The sequence below is a fragment of the Moschus berezovskii genome, chromosome 13, assembly GCF_049115385.1.
Source record: "Moschus berezovskii isolate FMDL1 chromosome 13, NW_MosBer_1.0, whole genome shotgun sequence".
NCBI lineage: Eukaryota > Metazoa > Chordata > Mammalia > Artiodactyla > Moschidae > Moschus > Moschus berezovskii.
This window is the reverse complement of record NC_142472.1, coordinates 50,780,481-50,800,233: the sequence shown is the minus strand read 5'-3', so window position 1 is coordinate 50,800,233 and position 19,753 is coordinate 50,780,481. Positions and strand designations below refer to the sequence as shown.

The following is a 19,753-nucleotide window of genomic DNA, read 5'->3' as shown; positions in this document are numbered from 1 at the left end:
TCCATGATACTGTACAGGAGGCAGCGAATGAAACCATCCCAAAGAAAAAGAAATGCAAGACGGCAAAGTGGTTCTCTGAGGAGGCCTTACAAATAGAGGAAAGAAGAGAAGCAAAAAGCAAGGGAGAAAGGGAAAGGTATACCCAACTAAATGCAGAGTTCCAGAGAAGAGCAAGGAGAGACAAGAAGGCCTTCTTCAATGCAAAGAAATAGAAGAAAACAACAGAAAGGGTAAGACTAGAGATCTCTTCAAGAAAATTGGAAATATCAAAGGAACATTACATCCAAAGATAGGCACAGTAAGGGACAGAAACTGTAAAGACCTAATAGAAGCAGAAGTCATCAAGAGATGGAAAGAATACACAGAACTGTACAAAAAAAAAAAAGATCTTAATGACCCGAATAACCACGATGGTATAGTGTCTCACTAGAAACCAGACATTCTGGAGTGTAAAGTCAAGTGGGCCTTAGGAAGCACTGCTGCCAATAAAGCTAGTGGAGGTGACGGCAATCCAGAAAAGGTATTTAAAATCCTAAAAGATGCTGTTAAAGTGCTGCACTCAATATACCAGCAAATTTGGAAAACCTGGCAGTGGCCACGGGACTGCAAAAGGTCAATCCTCATCCCAGTTCCCAAGAAGGGCAGTACTAAATAATGCTCAAACCACTGGACAACTGCATTCATTTCCCATGCTAGTAAGGTAATGCTCAAAATCCTCCAAGCTGGGCTTCAGCATTAGTGAACTGAGAACTTCCAGATGTTCAAGCTGCATTTAGAAAAGGCAGAGGAACCAGAGATCAAATTGCCAACGTTCGCTGGATCGTGGAGAAAGCAGGGGAATTCCAGAAAAACATCTACCTCTGTTTCATTGACTATGCTAAAGTCTTTGACTGTGTGGATCAAAACAAACTGGAAAACTCTTAAAGAGATGGGAATACCAGACCATCTTACCTGTGTCCTGAGAAACCTGTATGCGGGTCAGGAAGCAACAGTTAGAACCCTGTATGGAACAACTGTTCAGGATTGAGAAAGGAGTACAACAAGGCTGTTTATTGTCACCTGGTTATTTAACTCACACACAGAGCACATCAGGTGAAATGCTGGGCTGGATGAGTTACAAGCTAGAATGAAGACTGCTAGAAGAAATATCAACAACCTCAGATTTATGGATGATACCACTCTAATTGCAGAAAGCGATGAGGAACTAAAAAGAGCCTCTTGATGCAGGTGAAGAAGAAGGGTGAAAAAGTTGGCTTAAAACTCAGTATTAAAAAAACTAAGATCATGTAATCCAGTCCCATCACTTCATGGCAAATAGAATGAGAAAAGGTGGAAGCAGTGACAGACTTCCTCTGTTTGGGCTCTAAAATCACTGCAGATCTAAGATCACTTCAGACAGCAGCCCTGAAGTTAGAAGACGATTGCTTCTTGGCAGGAAAGCTATGAGAAACCTAGACACTGTGTTAAAAAGCAAAAACATCACTTTGCCAACAAAGGTCCATATAGTCAAAGCTATGGATTTTCCATGGAGAAGGAAATGGCAACCCACTCCAGTATTCTTGCCTAGAGAATCCCATGGACAAAACAGCATGGGGGTCTATGATCCATGGGGTCACAACTTAGCGACTATACCACAATAACTGTAACAACAAACACACAATCAGGCAGATTATGATTCAGGGAAATACCTTTTCATGAAAATGTGGAATAAAATGGAGAATGAAGAGACCTAGCAACGTGGAATGTAGATTTTTATAAGAAATTAAAATGTATGTATAGAATAATAGTTGTTAATATTCAAACAATAAAGTCCATGGCTAAAGGAAAAAAAAAAAAAGCTATGGATTTTCCAGTGGTCATGTATGGATGTGAGAGCTAGACAATAAAGACAGCAAAGCTGTCTTTTTGATTATTTTAGACTGTGGTGCTAGAAAAGATTCTTGAGCATTCCTTAGAATCAAGGAGATCAAACAAATCAATCTTAAAGGAAATCAACCCTGAATACTCTTTGCAAGGGTTGATGCTGAAGCTGAAGCTCCAATACTTTGTCCACCTGATGCAAAAAGTTGACTCACTGGAAAAGACTCTGATGCTGGGAAAGATTGAGGGCAGGAGGAGGAGGGTGATAGAGGATGAAATGGTTGGATGGCATCACTGATTCAATGGACATGAACTTTGGCAAACTCCAGGAGATGGTGAGGCACAGGGAAGCCTGGCATGCTGTAGTTTATGGGGTTGCAAAGAGTCAGACATGTAACTTGGTGACTGAACAATAGGTAGCTCAATATCAAAAAAACGAACAATCCAACCAAAAAATAAGCAGATCTACACAGACATTTCTCCAAAGAAAACATACAGACAGCTTAAAAAGCACATTAAAAAATGCTCAACATCGCTAATTATTCAATTCAGTTCAGTCGCTCAGTCATGTCCGACTCTTTTTGACCCCACGGACTGCAGCACGCCAGGCTTCCCTGTCCATCACCAACTCCTGGAGCTTGCTCAAACTCATATCCATCGAGTTGGTGACACTATCCAACCATCTTATCCTCTGTCAACCCCTTCTTCTCCCGCCTTTAATCTTTCCCAGCATCAGGAGCATCAGGAATTATTATCTAATAATAACTAATTATTAACAAAATGCAAGTTAGAACTACAATGAGATCTCATACTGGTCAGAATGGTCATCATCAAAAAAACCTACAAATAATAAATGCTGGAGAGTGTGTGAAAAGGAGGGAACCCTCCTACACTATTTGTGGGAATGTAACTGGTGCAGCCACTGTGGTGAACAGTATGGAGATTCCTTAAAAAACTAAAAACAGACCTACCATATGACTCAGCAATCCCACTCCTGGGCACATATCTGGAGAAAAACATAATTCAAAAAGATACATGCACCCCAATATTCATAGTGGCACTATTTACAACAGCCAGGACATGGGAGCAACCTAGATGTCCATCAACAGATGAATGGATAAAGGTGATGTGGTACATATATACAATCGAATATTGCTCAATCATAAAAAAAGAATAAATAATGCCATTTACAACAACATGAATGGACCTAGAGATTGTCATATTGAGTGAAGTCAGAGAAAGACAAATATGATATCACTTATATGTAGACTCTTAAACAAAAAAAAAGGGTAGAAATGAACTTATTTACAAAACAGAAGTGGAGTCATGGATGTAGAAAACAAACTTATGGTTACCAGAGGGAAAGGGTAGGGGGACAAAGTGGAAAACTGAGATGGACATGTACCTGCTACGACATATAAAATAGATAACAAGGACCTAGGACCTACTGGATGATACAGGGAACCCTATTCAGCATTCTGTAATAGCCGAAATAGGAAAAGAATCTGAGAAAGAACTGATAAACGTATATACGTGTACAAGTGAATCACTCTGCTGTACACAGACTAACACAACACTGTAAACCAACCACATGCTAATATGAAAGAGATTCAGATGCTTTGCCCACCACTGGCCCCCTCCAGCTTTTTTCAGGAGGTTGGAGATGATGGTAGAGCAGGAAGACCCCAAGCTCAAGTCCTCTCACAGGCACACCAAAATGACAAATACTTACAGAGCAACTATTGATAACCTACCAGGGAAGACCTACCAGGGAAGACCTTCTACAACTAACGATGTAAAGAAGGAACAACGGTGACACAAACCAGAAGGGCCGAATCACAGCACAGCCAAGCCCCACACCCCTGGGGGGCAGGGGATGAGCAACCCACAAGCGGGAGGACAACTGCACTGCAGAGGTTCCCCCACTCAAGGAACAAGAGGCCTGAGCCCCTTCCAGGCTCCCCAGCCTGGGGATCCTGCGCCAGGAAGATGAGCCCCTAGAACGTTTGGCTTTAAAGGCCAGTAGGGCTTACATCAGGGCATCCCTGAGGGCCTGGGGTAGGAGCAGTAATCTAAGAGAAACCCGTGTCAGCTCCCCTGCTGATCCTGGTGAGTCTCCCAAGATGCTGGAGACTGAAGCTCCTGGGGGCCACAGTCATGGGCATGGCCATTCCTTGGAGTTCCTTCCACCACGTGGACAATGGTGCTAGCACACGCCACTGTGGATCCTCTCCAGTGTGTCACCCGGCCCTGCCCTGGCCACCGCCTGAGGCCCCAGTACCAGGACTCCTCAAGCTAAATGGCTAACTGAGTAGAAACGCAGCCCCACCTGCCAGCAGACAGGCTGCCCTAAGACCCCTGGGTTTACAGCCCCCACAGACTCACCAGTGAGCCAGCAACCAAGCCCAGAATCCCTGGACCTGGCCGTGCCCTCAGGACCAGTGCCAGTCACCAGTGGGCTGACACCAGCTCTAGGGTCCTAGGGCCTGGCAGCCAGGGAGCCTAGAAAGCAGCCCCCCGAAACCCTGGCACCCCACCAAGCCCCAGGACCACGGAAGCCCCGAGGTCTGCCACGGCAGGACACAGCCCACCCAATGCCAGCCCTGAGACACCTGGGTCCCTTGGCCAGCTGCCCCACGCCCCCCACCAGCAGGCTGGCACTAGCCCAGGTCCCTAAGGCCTGGCACCACTGATCTGGGACCTGGCTCCACCCATCACTAAGCTAGCACTTGCCCCAGGCCCCACCCCAAGCTCCAGTGCCCCCCTTCCACTCCCAGGCCACCATGAGCTCTACACATCTTGGACCCCTCAGCAAGTTCCCCAGGATCCAGCATCACTCATCAGCAGGCCGGCACTGGCTCTGGGACAGAAAGACCTGCAGCAGCTGTGTTAAGAACACAGCTCCATCCCCCAGCAGCTGACACAAGATCCAGAAACACTGGCCCCAGAGCAGCCCACCCTGGAATTGCTCCCCGCCAACCCCACCATGGACCAGCACTGTCCCTGAGACCCCCAGGCCCTGCAGCCATCCTCCTTGTGACCCAGCCCCACAGTAGCCAGCAGCCTCCACACAAGACAAGGCCTATTACCAGAGCCAACTGTACCAGGGCCCCAAAACGCCTCCCAGACTACCCACGGCGGTCAGCCCACCACAACAGAAAGACACAGGCAGGCCACATAGGGTTCACTACAACATATGGCTCTGGTGACCAGAGGGGACCTGTGTGCAAGGTCAGGACACACAACCAACCTACCAGATACATGGAAATAAAAACAGCTTCCCTGGTGGCTCAGAGGTTAAAGCGTCTGCCTGGAATGCAGGAGACCCGGGTTCAATCCCTGGGTCGGGAAGATCCCCTGGAGAAGGAAATGGCAACCCACTCCAGTACTCTTGCTTGGAGAATCCCATGGAGAGAGGAGCCTGGTGGACTACAGTTCATGGGGTCACAAAGAGTCAGACACAACTGAGCGACTTCACTTTCACTTTCAGGCAAAACAAGGCAACAGAGGAATATGTTCCAAAGCAAGGAACAAGATAAGAACCCAGAAGCACTAGGTGAAATGGAGGCAGGCAGTCTACTTAATAAAGATTCCAAGGTGGGAATTCCCCGGTGCTCCAGTGGTTAAGAATCCACCTGCCAATGCAGGGGACATGAGTTCAATCCCTGGTCAGGGAACCAAGACCCCACATGCCATGCAGTGCGACCAAAAAACAAATTTAAAAATACCCAGATACAAATGAAAACAAAAGGCCAATGATTCAAAATTGATGGGATGCAGCAAAAACAGTTCTAAAAAAATAAGACAGGATATCATAAAACTCTGAGAAGAGAACACAGGCAAAACATTATCTGACATAAATCTTGCCTATGTGTTCTTAGGTTGGTCCACCAAGGCAACAGAAATAAAAGCAAAAATAAATAAATGTGACCTAATCAAACTTACACGGTTTTACTTTTAAAATCCTTTTTCATTTTAAAAAGCTTTTAAATGAAAAGACTACCTACAAAAGGACTGGGAGAAAATATTTGCAAATAATGCAACCAATAAGGGTTTAATTTCCAAAACACACAAACAGCTCATACAACTCAGTAACAGAAAACCAAAATACCCAATTAAAAAGTGGGCAGAACACCTTAAAAAGGCATTTTCCCAAAGAAGGTATACAGATGGCCAAAAGGTACATAAGAGATGATCAACACTGGTGATTACTAGAGAAATGAAATCAAAACCACTCAGACCAGTCAGAATGGACATCATTAAAAAGCCTATGAATAACAAATGCTGGAGAGGATGTGGAAAAGATGGAACCTTCCTACACGGTTGGTGGGAATATAAACTGGTGCAGCAACTGTGGAGAACAGTATGGAGATTCCTCAGAACACTGAAAATAGAGCTATCATATGACTCAGCAATCCCACTCCTGGGCATATATCTGGAAAAGATGAAAACTCCAAATCTAAAAGATACATGCACCCCAATGTTCACTGCAGCACTATTTACAACAGCCAGGACATGGAAGCAACACAGATGTCCATCAACAGATGAATGGATAAAGAAGCTGTGGTACATATATACAATGGAATACTACTCAGCCATGAAAAACAATAAAATAATGTCGTTTGCAGCAACATGAATGAACCAAGAGGCAATCATACTAAGTCAGACAGAAAAACAAATAACATATGACACCACTGAAATGTGGAATCCAAAATGTCACACAAATGAATTTATTTACAAAACAGACTCCCAGACACAGAAAATAAACTTGCAGTTACCAAAAGAGAAGGGGGGGAGGATAGGTTAGGAGTTTGGGATTAGGAGATACACACTACAGCATATAAAATGCATTAAAAAAACGGCCCTACACTACAGCACAGGAACGATATTCAATATCTATAATAAAACATAATGGAAAAGAATATGAAAAAATATTTACACACACACATGTGTATATACATGTATATCTGAATCACTTTGCTATACACCAGAAGCCAACACAACATTGTAATCAAAACTACACTTCAATTAAAAATGAAAAAAAGGAGTTTCCCTTGTAGTCCAACTGGTTAAGAATCTGCCTTGCAATGCAAGGGACACTGGTTCAATTCCTGGTCCAAGAAGATCCCATATGCCTTGGGGCAACTGAGCTCGTGTGCCACAGTTAATGAGCCCAGGCCCTGAAGCCCAAGAGCTGCAACACTGGAAGCCCATGTGCCTATGATCCACAAGAAGAGAAGCCACTGCAATGAGAAGCCCTTACACCACAACCAGAGAGCAGCCCCTGCTTGCTGGAGCTGGCAGCTGGAGAAAGCCCTCATGTAGCAATGAACAGCCAGGGCAGCCAAAAATAAATAAATATTAAGTAAATTTTAAAAAATACCTAAGAGCATTTGAACAAAATGTATGAAGACTATTTCAATAAACATTTTTTAAAAATAAAAAAAAAAAATGAACAGTTCTAAGAGGGAAGTTTATAGTGATACACACTCAAGAAACAGGAAAAATCTCAAACAACCTAACCTTGCACCTAAATGAACTAGAAAAAGTAAGAACAAAACCCAAAGTTAGTAGAAGGAAAGACAAAATCAGAGCAGAAATAAATGACATTGAGACAAAAATAAATAAGAAAATAAAAAGATCAATAAAACTAAGAGTTGGTTCTTTGAAAAGATAAAGTTGATAAGTCTTTATCCAGAGTCATCAAAAGAGATTTTGGTTAAAACCAAAAATTGATACCACAGAATTACAAAGGATCATGAAAGACTATTACAAACAAGTATATATCAATAAAATAGGAAAACTAGAAGAAATGGACAAATTTCTAGAAATGTACAATCTCCCAAGACTCAACAAGAAAGAAACAGAAAATTATGAACAGACCAATTACCAGTAATCAAACTGAATCAATAACTTTAAAAAATACCCAACAAACAAAAGATGGCTTCATCGGTGAATTCCAGCAAACATTTATAGAGAAGAGTTGATCATTCTGAAGACTATTTAAAAAAAAAAAAACAAAGGGAAGAATGCATCTGAACTCATTCTACAAGGCCAGAATCACCTTGATACCAAAACTAGACAAGGATATCATATAAAAAAGAAAATTACAGGTCAATATCACTTGATGAACACATGTAAAAATCCTCAACAAAATATTACCACACTGATTCCAATAATACATTAAAAGGACCATATACCATGATCAAGTAGGATTTACCCCAGGGATGCAAGGATTTTCTCAGTATCAATAAATCAATCAGTGTGATACACCACACTGACCAACTGAAGAATAAAAACCATATGATCATTTCAATAGATGCAGGAAAAAGCTTTGGATAAAATTCAAATCCATTTATGATTTAAAAAAAACATCTCTCCAGTCCTGGGTATAGAGGGAATATACCTCTCAGTATATATACTGAGAAAAATGGAGCTGGAAGAATTGTATTCCCTGTCTTCAGACTATACTACAAAGCTACAGTAGTCAAAACAGTATGGTGCTGGCACCAAAAAAAGACATATTAGCTGAAACAGGATAGAAAGCCCAGAAATAAACCCACATACCTATGATCAATTAATCTACAACAAAGGAGGCAAGAATTAACAATGATAAAATGATAGTCTCTTCAGTAAGTGCTGGGAAAACTGGACAGCTGCATATAAAAGAATGAAATCAGAACATTCTCTAACCTCATACACAAAAATAAGCTCAAAATGGATTTAAGACCTAAATGTAAGGCTGGATACTACAAAATTCTTCAGAGAAAAACATAAAACACTTTGAAAAACACTTTGACATAAACTGCAGCAAGATCTTTTTGAATCCACCTTCTACAGTAGTGGACATAAAAACAAAAACAAACAAATGGGACCAAATTAAACTTATAAAGCTTTTGCACAGCAAAGGAAACCATAAACAAAATGAAAAGACAACCCACTGAATGGGAGAATATATTTGCAAATGTTGCGACCAACCAGGGATTCTACCTTCAAACAGTTCAGGTAGCTCAATATCAAAAAAGGAAGAAAAAAAAGTCCAATCAAAAAATGAGCAGAAGATCTAAATGGACATTTCTCCAAAGAAGACATACAGATGGGTAAAAAGCACATTAAAAAATGCTCAACATCACTACTTATTCAGTTCAGTTCAGCCACTCAGTCGTGTCCAACTCTTTGTGATCCCATGAATCACAGCACGCCAGGCCTCCCTGTCCTTCACCAACTCCCGGAGTTCACTCAAACTCATGTCCATCGAGTCAGTGATGCCATCCAGCCATCTCACTCTCTGTCGTCCCCTTTTCCTCCCGCCCCCAATCTTTCCCAGCATCAGAGTCTTTTCCAGTGAGTCAACTCATCACATGAGGTGCCCAAAGTATTGAAGTTTCAGCTTTAGCATCAGGCCCTCAAATAAACACCCAGGATTGATCTCCTTTAGAATGAACTGGTTGGATCTCCTTGCGGTACAAGGGACTCTCAAGAGTCTTCTCCAACACTACAGTTCAAAAGCATCGATTCTTCGGTGATCAGCTTTCTTCACAGTCCAACTCTCACATCCATACATGACCACGGGAAAAACCATAGCCTTGACTAGACGGACCTTTGTTGGCAAAGTAATGTCTCTGCTTTTTAATATACTATCAAGGTTGGTCATAACTTTCTTTCCAAGGAGTGTCTTTTAATTTCATGGCTGCAATCAGCATCCGCAGTGATTTTGGAGCCCAAAAAGATAAAGTCTGACACTGTTTCCACTGTTTCCCCATCTATTTCCCATGAAGTGATGGGACCAGATGCCATGATCTTTGTTTTCTGAATGTTGAGCCTCAAGCCAACCTTTTCACTCTCCTCTTTCACTTTCATCAAGAGGCTTTTGAGTTCCTCTTCACTTTCTGCCATAAGGGTGGTGTCATCTGCATATCTGAGGTTATTGATATTTCTCCCGGCAATCTTGATTCCAGCTTGTGCTTCTTCCAGCCCAGCGTTCCTCATGATGTACTCTGCATATAAGTTAAATAAGCAAGGTGACAATATACAACCTTGATGTACTCCTTTTCCTATTTCGAACCAGTCTGTTGTTCCATGTCCAGTTCTAACTGTTGCTTCCTGATCTGCATACAGGTTTCTCAAGAGGCAGGTCAGGTGGTCTGCTATACCCATCTCTTTTTTAGAGAAATGCAAATAAAAACTACAATGAGGTACCACCTCACACTTATAAGAACAGCCATCAATAAAAAAGTCAACCAACAATAAATGCTAGAGAAGATGCAGAGAGAAGGGAACACTCCTACACTGTTGGAGGGAATGCAAATCAGTGCAGCCACTATGGAAAACAGTATGCAGGAAACAGAGCTAACATCTGATCCTGCAATCCCACACCTGGGCATACATTCTATAAAAAAACATAATTTGAAATAATACATGCACCCCAATGTTCATTAAAGCAGTATTACAATAGCTAAAACATGAAAGCAACCTAAATGTCCAACAACAGATGAACGGGTAAAGATGTGGTACATATATACAATGGAATATTACTCAACCATAAAAGAGAATGAAATAAAGCTATTTATGCAGCAAAATGGATGAACCTAGAGATTATCATACTGAGTGAAGTAAGACAGAGACAAATATATGATACCCCGTATATGGGGGGATCTAAAAAAATGTAAAATGAACTTATTTACAAAACAGAAACAGAGTCACAGATGTAGAAAACAAACTTATGGTTACCAGGGGGGAAGTAGGAGGATATATGTGTGTACGTAGACACACACACACACACACAGACACACACACACCCCATTTTACGGTACACCTGGAGCACTACATTGTAAATTAACTATACTTCAATTGAAAAATAAAATAAAAAAACAGAACTCTCACCTCTAAAACAGAGAGTTGATTTTCTAAAAAATGTGGAAAAATAAAATTCAAGACAGAAAGAAAGAAAACAAGAATGCCCACTCTCACTACTTTTATTCAACATACTATTGGAAGTCCCAGCCACGGCAATCAGAAGAAAAAGAAATAAAAGTGATCCAAATTGGAAAGGAAGTAAAACTGTCACTGTTTGCAGATGACATGATACTATACATAGAAAATCCTAAAGATGCCACCAGAAAACTGCTACAGCTCAGAAATGAATTCAGTAAATTTGTAGACAACAAAATTAATACAGAGAAATCCATTGCATTTCTATACATTCACAACAAAAGGTCAGGCAGAACACTGACATAAATCACTGTGATATCTTTTCAATTCTTTTCTTAAGACAAAGGAAATGAAAGCAAAAATAAATAAATTTACAAGCTTTTGCACAGCAAAGAAAACTAACGGCAAAGTGAAAAGTAAATCTCCTGAATGGGAGAAGATATTTGCAACTGTTAAAACCAATAAAGAGTTACTATCAAAAATATACAAACAGCTCATACAACTCAATATTAAAAAAAACAATTAAAAAAGGGCAGAAGACTTGAAAACACATTTTTCCAAAGACGATACATAGATGACCAACAAGCACATAAAAAGATGCTCAACACTGCTAATCAGGGAAATGCAAACCAAAACCACAAAGAGCTATCACCTCATACCTATCAGAATGGCTATCATCAAAAAGATCACAAAAATCCATGTATGTTGTCATATGTGAAACGAATCACCAGTTCAGGGTCGATGCATGTTACAGATGCTCGGGGCTGGTGTGCAGGGATGACCCAGAGGGAGGATAAGGGGAGGAGGGAGGTGGGAAGGGGGTTGAGGAAGGGGAACTCATGTACATCCGGGGTGGATTCATGTCAATGTATGGCAAAACCAACCAATATAATATTGTAAAATAATTAGCCTCCAATAAAAAAAAAAGAAAAAAAAAAAGATCACAAAAATCAAATGGTGGTGAGGATGGAGAGAAAAAGGAACCCTTGTGCACTGTAGGTGGGAGTGTAAATTGGTGCATCCTCTATGGAAAATTCTGCACACTCCTCAAAAATTCAAAAATAGGGCTTCACTGTCAGCTCAGTAGTAAACAATGGTGGTAAACTGATGTCAAACAGGAGACACCAGTTTGATCCCTGGTCCAGGAAGGTCCCACATGCCTCAGAACCACTGAGCCCATGCACCACAGCAACTGAGCCTATGTTCTAGAGCCTGGAGGGCCGCAATCACTGAAGTCCATGTGCCCTAGAGCCTGTGCTCCGTAACAAGAGCAGTCACCACAATGAGAAACCTGTGTTTCAGTGCAAACTGAAACTAGAGAGTAGCTCCTGTTCGCTACAACTACAGAAAAAAGCCTGCACAGCAACGGAGGCCCAGCACAGCCAAAAATAAATAAATTATATTTTAAAAACTAGAACTGTTATACCATATGATCCAGCAATTCCACTCCTGGATATAAATCCAGAAAAAATGAAAAAAGATCCATGTACCCCAAAATTCATAGCAACGTTGTTTACAATAGCCAAGCATGGAAGCAATCCAGGTGTCCACCAACAAGCAAATGTATAAAGACATGGTAAATATATATAAGGGAATATTAGCCACAGAAAAAGAATGAAATTTTGCCACTTGCAGAATTGTGGACAGATCTGGAGTGTATTATTCAGAAGAAGACAAACCCTGTAACCCTTTTGTATGTGGCATCTTAAAAAAACAGAAAAGAAGCAATAAAAACAGAAACAGATACAGAGGGCAAACTAGTGGCTGGTTGCCAGTGGGGAGAGGGAATCACGGAAGGACAGGGTAGGGATTTGAAACTGTCATAGTTAGTCCCCAACTCTCTTCCATGGAAGCTGGACGAGTCACACTGACACTGGGTTGGGACACCCTTTCCCCTCACACACCTGCAGACCCGCCTGACGAATGCCCCACCAGGAAAGGTCTCTCGGTACAACACTACACCTGAAGGCAAGATCTGTCCAGGACAGTCCATGGCCTCTGTCATCCTTTCATCACATCTTTTCCTTGGTTTGTAAGCATTCTTTATAAAACAAGCTCTTTGTCACATGGATTTTGTACCATTTTTTCTTCCAGTTTGCCGCTGTATTTTTTTTCAATTTTGCCAAGAAAAAATGGCATATAATTACGCAATTAAATGTATCAATCTCCTCTTTTGTGACTTTGGGGGTCTCTTGTGTATGTCCTTTGTTGCTCAGTCATGTCCAACTCTTTGCCACTCCGTGGACTGCAGCCCAACAGGCTCCTCTGTTCATGGGATTCTCCAGCCAAGAATACTGGACAGGGTTGCCATTCCCTCCTTCAGGGGATCTTGCAGACCCAAGGATGGAAGCCAGGTCTCCAGTACTGGCTGGCAGATTCATCATCATCTAGCAACCAGGGAAGCCCATTGGAGGTCTGGAAACTACTAAACAGGCCTTTGCCACTCAAGAGTTTGAATATAACTGACCGCTCTTTATGTGTTTTTGTGGTTTTATTTTTCACATTTAAGTCTTTGAGTCATCTGGAACTCATTTTCATACAGGGGTGAGATCCAATTGCATCTTTTCCAAGCTGGTTACCCAGTCCCAACACAATTTATCGAATGACCTGTCTCTCCCTTAAAGACACTGAAAGCTCCTTTATAGTAAAAGTTTCTATCTCAAAGCCTACCTTATTCACTTAAAGTGGTCCTTTCTGTGCCTTTCTGGTCTAGCGAGTAGTGGCTTCCTCATCCAGTTCTCTTTGTTCTAGCCTTAAACACCACTCTGAGTCTGAGCTGACTCGACACAGGTAAGGCCACTATTCTGCTCAAGACCTGCCAGGCAAGAGCACCTAAGAAGCCAACCCTGCCATCCACAGCTTAGAATAGGTTCCTGGCTGCCACGTGCACGACTTTTTCTAATCTTCCCAGGAACTCAGGAGGTTGGGAGGTGATCTGAGGGCGGGGCAGAAAGGGGTCCCCCAGCAGCCAGTCACCTGCAGCCCAGGCCCTGCCCAGAAGCCAACCCCTTGCAGAGGGTGGGGTCGGCTGCCATGTGCTCACCAGATGCACTATCGGCCTCAAGATCCGTGAAAACCACGCAGGTGTAACTCCTGCTCCTTGACAGCACCTGGGACACTTGCTGCTGTGCTCAACAATTATCTCCCCCTCCGAGGCTTCCCACTCTGTGCCAGGGACTCCCCTGGGGAGACAGGGGCTCAGTCTCCACACACACACACTCATGCCCCCACCTCACAGTCTCAGGGATGAGAACCAGCAGGCCCAGCTCTGAAAACTCATCTCCTCGCAAACAAGCTGTTCCTTGTGCTAGAAGACACCAACATAAGACAGATGAGTGGCAAACATGCCCCTCATGGTCCCATGGTCTCCAGGCCTCAGCTGGCCTGGGAAGCAGCTACCCGCCTGCAGAGAGTGTGTTATCCACGATGACACGTGGCACACAAAGGGTGTACAGGAGTCTACAGGAAAAGGGGCCAGACAAGAACCCACCCTCTGGGGCCCTGGGCGTGGTGGCAGGAGGAGGGAAGGCAGAGACCAACGCCAGGGTGAGTCCCGAGAGCATCAGACCGAGCAGAAAGGGGGAGCAAGGGGAGGTGGGAAGGTGGGGCAGAGACCAGGGAAGCAGACTGGGGTTCTTAACCGGTTCCCTCACACAAACCCCAGCGCGGATGTCTATTGTGAGCTCCTGCCCACGAGTTGACTCACTGTAAAAGACTCTGATGTTGGGAAGGATTGGGGCGGGAGGAGAAGGGGACAACAGAGAATGAGATGGCTGGATAGCATCACCAACTCGATGGACATGAGTTTGAGTGAACTCTGGGAGTTGATGATGGACAGGGAGGCCTGCTGTGCTGTGATTCATGGGGTCGCAAAGAGTCGGACACGACTAAGCGACGGAACTGAACCTCCCGCAATAACCATCCTCCACTCAACCCAGTCAGTTTCACTTCCTGAAGCAACACTGTTCAAACTGGTCCAGCCCTCACCTCCTCTATGGCCCAGTTCGAGTGTCCGTGTTCTCTTCCAGTTTACCCTGCTCAAGGACAGCTTCCTTGATTGAAAAACACCCTCAAGGATAAATGTCAACTTTGCAACCCTGCTAAAGTCAAACCCAGGCATGTGCTCCCACCACACACATGCACACCCGCACAAACACACATACACACAGGCCTGGATCCCTCACTCTCCTCCTTTCCTCCGGGTCACCCCTTCCCTTTCTCGAGGCTTCTGAGTGAGGGCTCCCACCTTCTGCAGTCTGACTATGAGCGCCTTGGCACGGGGATAGCAGGGAAAAAAGGGGACAGTCACACGTGTGCTGAGGACACTACAGACACACTGGCCCTGTCTGCACGCTGCTCCTTTTCTCCGAGATGACTGACCTCTTGAGAAGCCACAGAAAGATTCCCAACCTCCAAAGTGCCAGGCACCGCGCACATCCTCACCCCGCCAACCATGGCACGCTCAGCTCCACTCTCTTCCCGCCTCGGTTACTCTCTGGTGACCCCCGCCCCTCCCGTCGGCCACGGGCTAGAAGACTCAGAAGATGCGTTACTGAGATCCAATGTCCAGCTGTCCCTGGACAGGCACAAGCACCCGGAAAATATCTGCAAGACCCCCACAGGCCGCCGGTGCAAAGCTCTGTAACAAAAGCCCATCCGGCTAGGTCCCCCGTGGATTCCACTTAACTACGTACCTGGCAAAAAGCAGGTGCTCAAGAAACCCTGGGGCGTCTGGCAGAACAACGAGTTCCCCGGAGGACGCGGTCCCCTCGGAGGAAAGTGCAGGGCCTCTGCGGTAAGGCCTGCTCCGGGTCCGGGTCCCCGGCGCCCCTCGCCCTCCCGGTGCCCCGCTCACCTGTAGGCCCAGGGCGACACGCTGCGCAGGTTGGTGGGCGGCCGGAAGCGGCGGTCGGCGGGCCTGCCCCCGGCCGGGCAGCTGGCGTTGCGCGCCTGCTCGCGCGGGCCCAGCTGCAGCGTGTGGTGGAAGGCGCCGAGCACGCCGGCCGCCAGTCGCCCGTACAGCTGCTCCAGGAGCTCCTCGGGCCGGTCTGCGCAGCCCCGCGCCCGTGCTGGCCGCCGGCCCGCCTTCGGGGCGCCCCCCGCCCGGCCCGGCGACAGCGCCAGCAGGACACCGGCCACCAACGCCCAGACCTGCGGGACAGGCCGCGCTCAGCGCCGCGCGCAGGAGGGGCCCGCACCCCCGGCCTCCCGCGCCCCCTGTCCCGGGTCTCCGCCCCGCGCCCTCTACCTCTGGGGCCCCGTCCCACGCCCCACCCCTGGGCCCCGCGCCCCCGCCCGGAGGATGGGTGCGGACCACGCCGGGCCCCGCGCGCCCTCCTCGCCCGTGCGCCGCCCTCGGGGACCCCGTGGCCCTGCCCCGCGCCGGCCCACGCGCCCCCCGCCGCCGCCGCCCCGAGCCGGGGTCCGCGTGGAGCGCGGCTGTGCGGTGCGCGTGTGCGTGTGCCGACCGGGCTGCTGCGCCGCGGGCTGCGAGTGCCTGTGACGGCTCCTGGGCCCTTCGGCGGCCCCCGCGTGTCCGAGGCGCGCGGGCCCCACGAGCCGCCCGGGCCCGAGACTGAGACGGGCGCTCGCGCCGCGCACTCACCGGCGGCCCCAGCATCGCCGCGAAGTGGCTCCGGTGGTCGCGGCGGCGCGGACACGTCCGAGCGGAGCCGCGCGGCGCGGCGCGAGCGGAAGGAGGCGCCTCGGCTGGAAGGGAAGTCAGCGGGTCCGGCCGCGCGGGAAGAGCCCCGGGACGACAGGCACCTGGAGAGGAGCGCGCGGGCCTGGAGGCAGCCTGTCTCACCACACTGTCTCTCCTTCCTGAGGGACTGGAGACTGAGTGTTCCGAACCGGGTTGGGGAGCGGCCGTTCGTCCTTCCCTTAAACGCCCAGGAAACGGCCCTTCTCTGCACCAACCCCCGCCCCCCAGCAGCTCAGAAAACCGAGGATCAAACACCAGACCCAGGCTGCCCTTTTGTGGCTGGAAACAGGCACCTTGGGCGCACCTTTGGGTGTCTGGACGCCTGCTCCTGAAGCCAGGACTCTAAACGCAAGCAGTGGTGTGAAATAAAACCGATACTTTGTAAATAAAGACAATATACGTACCTGGAGGGATTCTATTGCAAGAACAAGCAAACGTGCTCGCTCGTTCTATAAATCTACCTTAATGCTTTTAGGTGGCGGCCTGGTGAATATGGTCATTTCACAGTAGTCATACTTCGCCAATAAAAACAAAAGAATGATAAGAGCTGAAAGGTTTCCAAAGGTACAGAAAATACACGATTTATGGTTCCTTGAACAGTTTCTAGCTTTGGTATTTGTCTTGTAAATCATTGCTGAAAACACATTTCAGTTATGCTGTGTAGAAAAACAACACTTTTGTATGCCATGAATACCCTATAACTGAAGAGGAATCGCCCTATTTACTGCTAAAAAGCCCACAGAAATTGCCAATTTAAGCAATTAACAGCTTGGTGAGTAAACGTTCCTTTTGAGGTTACTTTTTTTTTTTTTTGACTAGTAGATAAATTGTGTTCGTTTCCTTTCTGGTAAAATGGGAATAAACATATCAATGCACAAACATATTGTTTGTGGGTTTTTTTTTCCCCCCAATTTGGTAAAGGTGTGGGAATACTTTGAAAGGTAAGGCAGTACAGACCAGACTGTTCCCTCTGCATTATTCGACAAAATACCTTCCACTGTCTGATAACTTGGCAACTTCTCTCTCCTTCCTTGTTACTTGGAAACGAAAATATTTACTTTTCAACAGTTTTCACTTTGTGAAAGATCATAAACACTGAACATGCTTGCCCACTTGATAGAACGTCTTTTTGATACTAAACAAAATTGAGAAATTCTCTAACTGGTGCAAAATCCAGGAGTCAGTACCCTCAGATCAGAACAAACTTATGAAGTGAACATACTTATGAAATAAACAAGTTAACAGTTCAAATCCCACCCTAAGACAAGTGAGAAAAAGGGAATGAAGTTCTCAAAAGCCCAGCCCTCCATCTAGGCACCCAGAGCCGCGGCGGCTGTTTCCTCTCACCTTCCTGGGTCAGGGCAGACCAGAACTCCTTCCCTCCTGTGAAGGTCAGCGCCTCTTCCTCTGCCATCTCCTCTGTCAGCACCTGGATGTCCCACCCCTGCCTGTCACTCCCCACCTTGGACACCTGAGGAGTCATCCAAAACTGGCCTCCAAGTGGCTACCCCTGCTCCACCTGCTGTTCCCCATTAGGTCTCAGGTCCTGCAGCCTGTGGCAGCACCCCCCACCTCCAGGTGTGATCACTGTAGATACCGGTTCCCAGTGCAGCCTGTGACTCACCTCAGGCACTAGCACTTTCTTCCCTCACCTCTGACCCTGCCTCTTCACCATTCCTCCCCCCACCATTCGACAGTTACCCCAGTTCCTTGATTCTTTGTAGCTGCTCTGTTCAGTTCACACAGCTGGCTGACCACACACAGCTGTCTATGCCACATACCTGAAGCCTCCACCCAGACCCCTGTGCATCACACTTTCCGATTCATGGTCTCTTTTCCCAAGATGACTAGATTCCATGTTCGTCCTTGGATCTCTGCTCCCCTTCACCTCCATGCCCTGGGCTCTATGCACTTCTTAGTCATGCTGTTTCCAGCCCTCCCATGACCTAACACCCATGAATTTCTGCTGTTCTCCCCCTGGAATTACAGCAGCAGCCCTGGCCTGGGGTGACCAACAGCTTTCCCCCAGAACGCCAACCTCCGTAAAAGGCAACACCAGCAGCCGCTCAGCTCCTCAGCTGCAAACGTGGCCATCAGCCTCCCTTCTGGGCTTTCCTCATCAGGACTTGTCAGGGCTGGACTGAACTGTTAACATGTTTATTTCATTAAGTATGTGGTGTTGTTTAGTCACTCAGTTCAGTTCAGTCGCTCAGTCGTGTCCGACTCCTTGCAACCCCATGAATCGCAGCACGCCAGGCCTCCCTGTCCATCACCAACTCCCAGAGTTCACTCAAACTCACATCCATCGAGTCAGTGATGCCATCCAGCCATCTCACCCTCATCCCTTTTCCTCCTGCCCCCAATCCCTCCCAGCATCGGGGTCTTTTCCAATGAGTTAACTCGTCGCATGAGGTGGCCAAAATATTGAAGTTTCAGCTTTAGCATCAGTCCTTCCAATGAACACCCCGGTCTGATCTCCTTTAGAATGGACTGGTTGGATCTCCGTGCAGTCCAAGGGACTCTCAAGAGTCTTCAACACCACAATTCAAAAACATCAATTCTTCGGCGCTCAGCTTTCTTCACAGTCCAACTCTCACATCCATACATGACCACTGGAAAAACCATAGCCTTGACGAGACGGACCTTGGTTGGCAAAGTAATGCTTTTTAATATGCTATCTAGGTTGGTCATAACTTTCCTTCCAAGGAGTAAGCGTCTTTTAATTTCATGGCTGCAATCACCATCTGCAGTGATTTTGGAGCCCCCCAAAATAAAGTCTGACACTGTTTCCCCATCTATTTCCCATGAAGTGATGGAACCAGATGCCATGATCTTAGTTTTCTGAATGTTGAGCTTTAAGCCAACTTTTTCACTCTCCTCTTTCACTTTCATCAAGAGGCTTTTTAGTTCCTCTTCACTTTCTGCCATGAGGGTGGTGTCATTTGCATATCTGAGGTTACTGATATTTCTCCTGACAATCTTGACTCCAGCTTGTGCTTCTTCCAGCACAGCATTTCTCATTCCAGCTCTTATTTCTCAGCGTAAATAAGCAGGGTGACAATATACAGCCTTGACGTACTCCTTTTCCTATTTGCAACCAGTCTGCTGCTTCCTGACCTGCATATAGGTTTCTCAAGAGGCAGGTCAGGTGGTCTGGTATTCCCATCTCTTTCAGAATTTTCCAGAGTTTATTGTGATCCACACAGTCAAAGGCTTTGGCATAGTCAATAAAGCAGAAATAGATGTTTTTCTGGAACT

General features: G+C 46.1%; 2 protein-coding genes across 4 annotated transcripts in view; both read right to left on the bottom strand.

Annotated features, from left to right (window-relative positions):
* The window catches only part of IL17D (interleukin 17D), a 33,795-nt gene extending 16,958 nt beyond the window's left edge, over positions 1-16,837 (bottom strand). Inside the window, exons 1-2 of the mRNA XM_055426411.2 lie at positions 16,397-16,837; positions 15,647-15,942 (exon numbers count right to left, since the gene is read on the bottom strand). Of these exons, the coding sequence (XP_055282386.1) occupies positions 15,647-15,942; positions 16,397-16,411 (311 nt within the window). The 5' untranslated portion in view covers positions 16,412-16,837. The remainder of the gene's footprint in view (positions 1-15,646; positions 15,943-16,396) is intronic.
* Positions 16,722-19,753, bottom strand: part of IFT88 (intraflagellar transport 88) — a 70,091-nt gene continuing 67,059 nt past the window's right edge. For all 3 annotated transcript variants that reach the window (XM_055426402.2, XM_055426403.2, XM_055426404.2), the window contains one exon: positions 16,722-19,753. This exon is cut by the window's right edge and continues 3,061 nt beyond it. The gene's annotated coding sequence lies outside the window, so the exon portion shown is untranslated.